Raw genomic sequence first — 10883 nt, 5'->3', positions numbered from 1 at the left:
AGGCTCTTCGACCTCGACCGCCTCTCGGGGATGCTCCCCTCCTCGCCGTCCGACGCGGAGAGGGCCGTCGCCGCGATCGGCTGCCTCGCCGCCGCCACCCTCGCCTGCGGGAAAAGTCCGGCGGACACCAGGCGCACCCTCAAGGCCATCTGGGAGGTGATGGGAGAGCCCGGGCCCGCCGCCGTCCCGCGGGTCCTGGCCGCCGCCATGTCTGCGTGGACGGCTGTCCTCCCCGCCGCGCGCGGCACCGTGCGCGTCACCCCGTTCGTCCTCATCGCCAAGCTCCTCAATGCCGACGACACCGCCGTCAGGGCCGCGGCCGGCGAGGCCCTGGCCGTGTGCATCGAGCTCAACATCCTGCCTCGCCAGCCCCTGCCGCCTCGCTGGCGCTACGACAAGCGAGCGGAGTCGAGGCCCGGGGACATGCCGCTGCTCGAGAGCAGGGTGGCCGAGCTCGCGTTCCCGGACGAAAAGCACGCGCTCAAGAACGAGCACGCCGAGGAGATCGCCCTGTTCCGGCAGATCGACGATTTGCTCAAGAGGAACAAGCAGAAGATCGAGGACTTGGAGAAGGTAAAGAACAACGAGCGCCCGGACCCGGAGGAATCGGATGAGCCTTGCGTCAAGGTCCCCAAGCGGTGGGTGAAGCTGGTCCAGCTCAACTTCCTCAGGCAGTACATCGGCGAGGGCTTCGATGCTCACTTCAACCTCAACGTTCCGCTCTTCCGGGACAACTTGGGGCTCACCAGGGCTGCCGGCGGCGGTGGCGAGGAAGAGGACCTGCCGGCCCATGAGAAGAAGCAGCTCAGGAAAGACAGAGATAGGCAGATGAGTCTGGCCGTCAAGAGGGATCGACAGAACAAGACGACACAATATGACTGACTAAGCGCCCAATTCTGGACTTCTCTGTTGTTTCTTCAGCTTCTCATACTGTTGTTAATATGGATCTGCGGTTGGTTTATCTCTGTAGCATGAAATTTCTCAACTGTTTGAGCGGTGCACCAAGTTACTATGGCCTAGGGCCGGTGGAATAATTTGTGGAATAATATCCAAGAATATTATTCAATGTGTGTTTGGGAGGAAAATGAAAGCGCTTATATGTACTTTGCTATTGATCATGTATTCATTTGCTTGTTCTTCTTAATCAATTTCATCAAAGGTGCTTGAATATGTGGAGCCCTGTTGTTATTCTCAAAGAGTAAAAGTAACCACTTTTTGTTTGAGAATAAGTCCTTAACATCTGGAGAAAACCCAAATACAGTTTTGAGGCGAATTTTGATTCTGTACTAAATCTATGAGTTGTATATATTGAATCTTGAAACATCACTCCTAGCAGCCAAAGTAATTTTGGTTCAGAACTGAAGCCCGCTATTTGGCATTGCAAAAAATTGATCAGTTCAGATTTACTACTTACTGTTATTCGAAAGTATATGTGCAGGTTAAGATCTTGTTAACTAGTGCTCACAATTGTCCTTGTACCATGTCGTTGCATCCCTGACTAGTGACTACCTGTCATCGACAATGAGCTCATGAAATCATTTGACTAAACTAGAAGGCATAGCTTGTTGGGGGACTTTTTTTTTTAGGGTGGCTTGTTGGGGGACATAAACTCATACTTCAGCCTTGTCGAACAAAAAAGCCCAGCCCATCCCCTCGACGGACAATTGGGACACCCCACACATCGCAGCACGGTCCAGTTATGCTAGAAAAAAAATCTCAAAAAAACGTTACTCCTAAATCTACGTACGGTTAAAAGTAACCTCTTTTTTGTTTGAGAATAATTCTCCTTGACATCAGGAGAAAAAACACGTACAGTTATGCTAGAGCAAACATTGCAAATTTTTAGAAGATACTCCTAAATCTGCGGCTAAAGTTTAGCACATGTGGCTCAACGAGACATACGTCAATATATTAACTTTCATAATATTAAATGCTTACACTATGAAAATATATTTCACGATGGTTCTAATAACATTGAGTTGATGTTGTATATGTAGAAATTATTTTCTATATATTTGGTTGAAGTTTAGAAAGTTTAAATTTGATCAAAACTAATATACATCCTAATTAAAAAGAAGGAAGTAGTTGCTATCTATTTCACTTTTGAATCTGTGGAAGGGTTTGTTGGTCAATGTACATATATTCCATCAATTTCAAAATAGATTTATCTACGTATCTTTTTCTTTAAATACTTGTCATACACAAAATACTTGTCATACCAAATTTTATTATCCTTTGTGTCGCCCGATATTTTAGCCACGCTTTTGTGGTCGTCACTTTTGCCAACTATTTAGGCTTAACAAAGCGTGACTGGGAGCCAATAAAGATCTTTGTGTTCCTAGTTCGAGTTCATGAGTATCAGGAAAAAACAAGCTAAATAACTTTTGCTATATTATAACTTTGATATGTAATAAGTTTTGTTCAAATGCCTTGCCTTGGACATGAAAATAGCATGTGAGAAGAATAAAGGATGGACAATTAGACATTCGTCCATACATATATTTCCACATCATCACAACACAAGTCCTACTTGAGAAACGATGCCAACGATGATATCAATGTCAGTGGAATCTTCGACCATGGAAAGCTCAACAGCCGGAGCAGCGTCGTCGCCGGGGACGAACCACTTGGGGCATCATCTCAGTGGAATCTTCAGCCGGAGTTGAACATCCTCCGAAGTGGGTTGCGGCCTGGAGGTTGAGGAGCCACCAGCTGAGGAGGGCTGCCAACTGGCCATATGAAGCGAAGGCAAGACGGGCCATCGCTGTCCCATGTCGAATTCCTGAAGGTAGCAAAGAAGCGGACCTTGTCGTGCAAGTCGACATGGATCTCCCCCCCCCCCCCCGCACACACACCTCTTCGCTCCTCCATCATCTTGGTGGTTGAAGAGAAGAATAAGTGAATTAGCAACCGACCGAGCTGCACCACCACAGGCCTCCAGATTCAGATCTGGAGAACCAACAACAACCTTATTCACGGAGATGCCAGCAGTACAACCCCTCTCCGCCCCCACGAAGAAGAGGATGACCAGCGGAAACCGCCGGAGACGGCCAAGCCCCGGTGAACTACTCCAAACTAACGGCATAGAGCCAACAACACAACAAAAAACTAGACCTAAACTAAAGCTATACATGGAGGGGACCCTCGCCCTTCTCGTCGCTGGCCGCCGCCGCTTGAGAGGAGAGGGGTGGGGCCAACCGGCCCTGGATCTGGAGGCGATCGGAGAGAGCATGTGTGGTTTGGGAGCGATGGGGAAAGAAGTGTCGCCTTCTACTATATCAATGTCAATGGAGAGGCCCTAAAAGTGGTTTAATCGACTTGTGGCACTCGGCAGGGTACCTCCACTTGAGTTGGCCGCCCCGTCTTGTCTGGATGTGTAAGGTGACCACGTTCCTTAGGTCGTGCACCTTGGTCTCGAGCCCCGATGCAGTAGTTGGCTTGCATCATGCAGACCTTGTCCATTTCTCACCAAGAGCGACTTTTTGCTAAATTGTGTGGTTTTTCCCACTTTGTTGTGCCTAATTTTTTGGCACACTTTTGTGGCTATCATATTTGCCAAATTTTTAGGCTTGACAATGTGTGACTCGAGCCAATCATGCCATTTGTGTGCTCTCAGGTAAAACAAGCTAAATAACATTTGTTTTGTAACTATGATATTTAACTGTGGTTTTTTTGGGGAATGCCTTGCCTTGGACATGAAAATAGCCCGTGGGAAGAAAATGATGGACAATTAGACATTTCGCCCATACATACCACATCATCACATCACACGTCCTACTTGACAAACATTACTAACGATGATATATATCAATGTCAATGGAGCTAAAAGGTCCTCCCATAAGCCTCGTCCGTAACAAACATCCCGTTGGTTTAGCATTTTCACCCTAAAAGTGTTTTAATCGACTCGTGGCACTCGGCAGGGTACCTCCACTTGAGATGGGCGCCCCTCTTCTCCGGCGGTATAAGGCTCGAGTAGTTCTTCCAGTCGGCGACCGCATTCCTCAGGTCGTGCACCTTGGTCTCGAGCCCGATGCAGCAGTTGGCATGCATCGTGCAGACCTTGTCCATCTCACCGTGGAGCCGGCAGAAACCGTCGAAGAACACCGTATCTAGGAACACTAACCTGATCTGCAGGTCGCCGGCAACGAGGCCGGCCTTGATCTCATTGAAGATCCCCTGGTCGTTGGTCGGGCCGCCGCCGCCCGGCCGGGGCAACGACCTCGCAGCCCTCCAGCGCCTCAGCATCTCCACCGTCCGGTTTGTCGACTTGACGTAGTAGAAGCCGGTGTTAGGCGCGTTCTTCACGGCGTCGTCGGGGTCGCCGCTGAAGAAGTCGGTGGAAATGGCCATGTCGGCGTATAGACTGATGTGCCGGAATGGGTCGCGGAACCACACAATATCCACATCCTGGATACAACATTAACGGCGCATTAGAGCATGTCTAACAGGCCCCGTATTTCGCTGCCCCGTATAAGGCTCTAATTTCGCCCCGTATCGAAAAACTGCTCCATTTCGAGCCATGCCGTCTAGCAGACCCCGTATTTCGCCCCGTATTTTCAAAAATTAAAACCCCGGGAAGTTCATCTTCATTGATCATAGTAGGGAGCATACACACATTTTGATCATATACTACGGATCGTACTACGGATCATGCTACTTAACCTACCTCTACTCGTCCGAGGATGACGTAGGGGATGAAGGCGATCCTCGCCGCCTCCTCCCGCGCCTCCCGGGCCTCCCGCGCCTGCCGCGCTCGAACTCCCGGACGGCGGCGATGGCCGCCGCCTCCTCCTCCGCCTCCGCCGCCGCTTTCGGCGGCATCCGCTCGGACAAGGCGACCGCACGGCGGTAGGCCGCCTCCTCTTCCTCCTCTTCCGCCGCCGCCGCTTCCTCCTCGCCGCCTCCGCTTCCTCCGCCGCTGCCGCCGCTGCCGATGGTCGCCCTCCATTCCGCCAACGCCGCGCGGTCGCGCAGCCACCGCGCGCGCCATTTCTCGAACGCCTCGCCGCTCATCGGCTTGAGCGGCGGGTCCTCGCTTGTACCACCGCCCACCCGCGGCGAACTCGCGGAGCGGGTCCGGCACGTACAGCGCGCCGGCGTACTTGCGAGGCCGCGCGACGGGCTGCCGGCGGCCGAGAGTTTGCACTTCGGCCGCCACGCTTCCTCTACGGTGTCCGGCGAGCGGGATCGCTTCGATCCGCTCGCCGGCGAGGACCCACTGCGGCGGCGGGAGTCCATCCTAGCTTTTGGGGTGGAATGCGTGGCGGGGGAGCGGCTAATTGCTCGCCGGAGCAGGAGGAGGAGGCGGCGGCGCGCGGCGGAGCTAGGGTTGCGAGTGAGGGGTTAACCCCTCACTCGCACCTGCGCCCACTATATGTACGGGGCGACGGGGCCGATTTCATGGGCCCCGTATTCCGCCGAAACGGGGCGGCCCGAATACGGGGCCTGCTAGACGGCCCGAACCGCGCCTGCCCCGTATGTCGCCGGAATTTTACGGGGTGGGCGGGTTATACGGGGCCTGTTAGACATGCTCTTACAACGAGCATACTTCGGTTCACTCTTTGAGGAATGGAAAAATGACAACTTAAGAGACATGCATTCTCGAAAATAACTTAAGGCATGGATATGCAGCTAGCCAACATACAGTGTAGAGATAGTTGTAGCCGAGCTGGAGGATGCGCTGCTGGAGGGAGAGCTTGGCCCAGACGAGCTCCATGAAGCTCTTGCTCATGAAGCGGTTGGCGGAGCTGACATTGGTAGCCGCGACCTCGAGGAAGTAGCAGTGTGGGTGCACGGCCTCACAGCGCGCCATGGCGCCGGGGTCGACGGCGACGATGAGGGTGTGGTTGAGGAGGTGTGCGATCCCCTCGCCGTCGTGGAAGCTCGCGCGGAAGAGATCCAACAGCGACCCCTCCGCCGACCAAGCTTCGTTGACTAGCGTGATGATAACCGTCCGGTCGTCCATGGCAACCTTGGACAACAACTCCGGCATGCCCGGGAAGCTCTCCTCCTCCTGCGCATGTGGGCATACAAATTCGTAATTTTGGGCTACACACTACTGCAAATTAAACTGCACATACATATTCACCTTTTCGGCAGCTGAACCATCGGTTGAGAGGTTGGCATGGGTAGTCTGCTGATGAGGTGATCCGTTTGCCAAGCTCGCTATGCTTGACAGCTGCTCGCCGACCCTGTCGGAAGCGAGGAAGAATAGCAAGAGGCCGGGGAGAAGAGCCCCGAGGAGGAACGAGACGGCGTGGCTGACCCTGGCGCCGTCATGCGGGCTGCCCATGTCGATGGCAACGACCCTCGTTGATGGTAGAGGTGTAGTGCTATGTCACTATGTTAGCTTGCGAAGAAGGTAACTTGCAAACACTCCTTGAACGATGAACATGAACACTACTGCATATGCAAATTAAGTTTGCCGTACAGACGACGACCATATGCACGCGAAACAAGGTCAATCCAAGTGCTCCCATGTGCATTTCATTAGTTTAATGGATGGTTCTCGACCGGCGAGTATCGTATCTGCTGCCACGCCAAGTCGCGAAACCTCTGATCCCATTCTTTACGTCACTCCATGTACGTACGGCAAGAACACGAAGTTGACTGAGGCCTTGTTATTGAAGTTGATTGGGAGGGATCAGGGATAATTTTGATTTAGATGGGATTTAATCCCCTCAATGCCAGTTCCCTCCGGAATCTCTGAAGCCGAACCTCAGGGACACTACTAGATATCCCATTTTTTCCGACGGTGACTATTTATAGCCAACGGCCCGTCAGTGAACATAATCATAACCGATAGTAGAAGTATTGGCCGACGGTTATCGGCTAACTCTCGGATATGATGCCAATAACCAACTGTATGACCAATTTCCCGATGGTGAAAAACTAACTCTCGGCTATTAGTATCTGACGATTTTTTTTCATGGTCGAATATTAGCTTTTATAGCCGATAGTTTTAGCTTCACCGTCGGGCATCATCATTTATAGCCGACGGGCAAGTGTAATATTGCAATAAAACTCTATTTATCCTAGCCAACTGATCTAAGCATGGGGGAGTTATGGTGATCTATCCCTATATAATCGATGAATGTTGCAATTGTATAATGATTAGGTTATGATACATGGCTATTGGTTGTGAGAGAACAAGAATAGAAACAAAAAATTCTTTACCATTTATGTAGTTTTATTGCTATGTGCAAAATATTCTAACCATATGTGATCTATATCAAAGAAAATATTTGAGGTAGCCGTGTTTGACAAGGTAGGGCTTTGGCCGCATCTTGGTTGCTTCCCCTCCACCCGAGGAGGACACGGTGGTGACGGGCTTCCTTATTTGCCAAAGTTGGCGAGGAAGGAGCTCACATGGTCGTGTGGGCCGGCAGCGCGGGGGACAACACGAGGGGAGGAGGCGCAATGCGAACCGCAGCCATGCGACAAAGAGGTGGCACGGCTTCATCCCTCAGTTGGCCTTCATTAGGCGCGAAACTGCGGGATGTGGCACCAGTTTTGTTCTTCCTATCGTGAGCTCTTTAGGTAGGTGTACAGGGATTCAGGAGACAGCGGCACCACGAGGCCGTGATGGACGGTGCAGAGCACATCTACAATACAATATGTATTTTCCTTACATTTAGAGGTATTTTATACATATTGCTCAAATTTGAATTATATGCATTAAATAGTTCGAAACTCATTTGATTTATAAGTAATTACAAATGATTTGAGAACCTAATTTTGAAACTAATAATATAGTGTAGTATTTTACATATAAAAAAAGGTTGAATCATTTTAGATACAATATTTTCAACCACCAGTCAATCTTTTCCTCCAATTTTAGACAACCCGTCAATTTTCCGCTCTAATAGAATCTCTAGTCGCATCCCCAAATAGGATTAATTTTCCATTCGCGTCCCCCAAGTTCCCCCCAACACAGGAGAAAACCGACTTCCCCATCGGGTTACATCCCAGTCTACTGGGCAGCGTAGCCATGCACGAAGGTCCGGGTCGTACGCCCCGACATCACCTACAGTGCAAAACTCCCTGGAAGGCCGATGATAAGGAGAAGAGTACGTATTGACCAAGGAGTCTAGCACCGTCATCTCAACGGCAGCAACCCCTCCGCCATACCGCAATGCCCATGGCCAAGGGTATAAAAGAAGCAACCCACGAAGAAGCATGGGATCCAAGTTCATCCGGGCACCTACTTTCAGACCCAATTCAGGCCAAGCTTTTTATCATATGAATAGATTAGAGAAGTAGTTCATAATTTAGTCTCTTAGATAATTCCCAACAGTTCCATTCCACATAGAGGTTTGTTCGCAACCGGTACAGGCCGATACATCCGGTAAGCTCCTAGCCATCGTCCACCGTACTTTCCAGCTAGTATCTTAGTTGGAACACACCATTTAAAAAGAATTATTCAATTTTCAAATTACGAGGTGCATGGGCACCTGGGTGCTCCATCGTAATACTCCACTTCGACCTTGGTTTGTAGTTTCGTCCTCCCTCGTGCCCAATAGGCCGCGGCTCCTCGAATTTTTGCCAAAAAAGACCACATGCCTCAATAAATTGTCAGAAGAGACCACCTGTGAAAAAAATTGCCAAAAAAGACCACCTGTCTGTGGCGGCAGGACGCGCCAAGCACCACGTGGCAGCTGCCGCCGTCGCTAGTGGCGGCAGGGCTTGCCGCCGCTCTCACTGGCGGCACGTTAGGAAACCAGACCGCTCCGTTGGCTGGACGTTATAGCAGCGGACCATGCCGCCACTGGTGTAGGCGGCAAGATTGTACGGCGCGCGCTTTACGTCTGTGGCCAGCCCCTGCAGGCCGACATTGCACATCAAAATAACAATTAACAACACGCCATTAAAAGGCTCAGCTTAACACGGGAAACAATATACGGAGTATGTGATTCCCTCGTAGTTTCTTGGTCTGCTGGTTCTGCCACTACTGTTGGTTGCCGGTAGGTGTTAGGACATCTCCAAACGGACGACACAAACGGAAGCTGAGTGATTGTTTGCGTCCGTCCGACCGAAAATGCGTGTGGTATCACTGGGCGACACATAGTGATCAGGGAGTCCGAAGTGACGCAAACCCAGTGCATATTTGCGTCTGGAATGCGCCGCGGCGGACGTTGCGCGGACGGCCCAAGTAACCACTCGCTTCTCTACCGGGCCCGCCTAGCAGCGAGCCTGTATCGAGGCCATCGCTTCCGCGGCCATCGCTTCTGCGATCAGCGCTTCCGCGTTTGCGCCGCAACCTTTGCCATCAATGTTGCGGATGCCTCTTCTGCGCGCGTGCTGGCGGGCAGCGGCTGGGCTTCTACGCCGCCTTCAATAGCATCGTTTGCCGCGCGCGGCCGGCCTTAAAAGTCGACCGGCATAGTTCCTGCCATCGCCCACACCTCCACCGCGGTAGCTGCCGCCAGGCCTCCGCGCCGATCCCGCCTACGCCATCGACTCCGACAGCCGGCGCAGCTATCTCGAGTCCGAGAAGGATCCGGGGAGGGGGGTGGGGTTTCTGGGCGACAGGGACTTCCCCTTCGACCGTCCAACGGCGCCTCGTCATGGAAGACGGTAGGCACCGACGCCTGCGCAGGACGACCACGACGACGACGGCGACGACGATGAGGACTACAGCAAGGCGCTCGCATACCACAACGAGGAGGCCATGGACGATAGCGACGACTACGTCGCGTGCATTTTTCAGGAATGGCAGTTGGCCATGGCGGAGGGCCGGAAGTTTGAGTTCCCGGACAACATGACGGACGTGATCGACGGCAACGAGGAGAACTAGTAGGCGCAGGCGTTCTTAGGTTTTTTCCTTTCTTTTACTATGTAAATTATGTTTTCATGTTATAAAAAATAGAAATTCGAGAAAAATGCGTCGTTGGACGGGGACGATGTCGGCGGCGGGGAGGAGGACGGGGACGTGTATTTCCATCGGCGAAGAAGAAATGGTGGGAGAAGGAGGCCGAGGCACAGGCGGCCCTCCGTGGCGACGATGACGAGGGGGAGTTCCCCGGCATGAACTTCATGATCGGCCGTTCCGTCGACGAAGACTACCGGCATATCGCGATCGACCCACGGCAGGTGGCGGTGTGGTCCTCCAGGGACCACAGTGCCAACTTCGTCGACCTCGACGGGCCTTCCGAGCTGCCGGCGCCAAAGGAGGAGAAGGCCGACGAGGAGGAGGCCGACGAGGATGACAACTAGTCCTTCGGGGCATCCAGCGACGATGGCGACGACTTGGACTTCAACGCCTTCGACTCCCGGCACCGCTGGATGTTTTTTAGTTTTTAAGTTTAAATTTGTACAAATTTCGTTCTACCGGGGCCGCCGGTTTGGGGGCACCGGTGTGGGAGCAGCATCCCCAAATAGAGAATGCAGTACCGGCGCCCCCAATACGGCAGTGTCGACGCCCCTGTCGACGCCTATTTGTGAGCATTGTCGCACATCGTCCGCGCCGACACATCCATTTCCCAAATTTGGTGAACGGATGGGTCGGGTCGGAGGAGTCGGTCTGCTTGGGTCGTCCTGCTGGAGCGTGCTCGGCCATTCCGTCTGTCTACGCGAACCTACTCAGACACACTCGGACCAGATTCAGCGGTCACTCGGCGCAACCGCGAAGACGCAAACTCGATGCATATTTGGGATCTGCGGACATCACGGTCACTGTTCATCGAGCCGTTGGGGCCTGATCCAAAACGCATTTTTTGAGTCGTTGGAGATGGCCTGAGTCAAAACTCCAATAACAGGGCCACCACTGTCACGCCCACGGATCCAGCGACACGGAGCCATCCAGGAAACAAGGCAACGAGTAAAACCCAACTGCAATGAGACGAAATCTAATTTTCTACTTCGATCCGCAGTACAGTTGCTCT

At 52.3% G+C, this 10883-nt stretch overlaps 1 protein-coding gene across 1 annotated transcript; it reads right to left on the bottom strand.

The window, feature by feature from the left end:
• Nucleotides 1–3879: 3879 nt before the first annotated feature.
• Nucleotides 3880–6292, bottom strand: LOC124662561 (uncharacterized protein At4g15970-like). The gene is made up of 3 exons (XM_047200381.1): nt 6101–6292; nt 5645–6013; nt 3880–4407 (listed from the first exon to the last, which is right to left on the bottom strand). The coding sequence occupies exons 1-3, from the start codon at nt 6290–6292 to the stop codon at nt 3880–3882; spliced, it is 1089 nt and encodes a 362-aa protein (XP_047056337.1).
• Nucleotides 6293–10883: the final 4591 nt, after the last annotated feature.

Source organism: Lolium rigidum, chromosome 6, assembly GCF_022539505.1.
Source record: "Lolium rigidum isolate FL_2022 chromosome 6, APGP_CSIRO_Lrig_0.1, whole genome shotgun sequence".
NCBI lineage: Eukaryota > Viridiplantae > Streptophyta > Magnoliopsida > Poales > Poaceae > Lolium > Lolium rigidum.
This window is presented reverse-complemented; position numbering and strand designations above follow the sequence as displayed.

What these genes read in the sequence shown, in the direction of transcription:
- LOC124662561 (XM_047200381.1), bottom strand. Translation starts at nt 6,292, where the DNA reads ATGGGCAGCCCGCATGACGGCGCCAGGGTCAGCCACGCCGTCTCGTTC. An exon ending in ACCTCTCAACCGATGGTTCA is followed by an intron (nt 6,014 to 6,100) that starts GCTGCCGAAAAG and finishes CCACATGCGCAG; the next exon opens with GAGGAGGAGAGCTTCCCGGG. An exon ending in GCTACAACTATCTCTACACT is followed by an intron (nt 4,408 to 5,644) that starts GTATGTTGGCTA and finishes TGTTGTATCCAG; the next exon opens with GATGTGGATATTGTGTGGTT.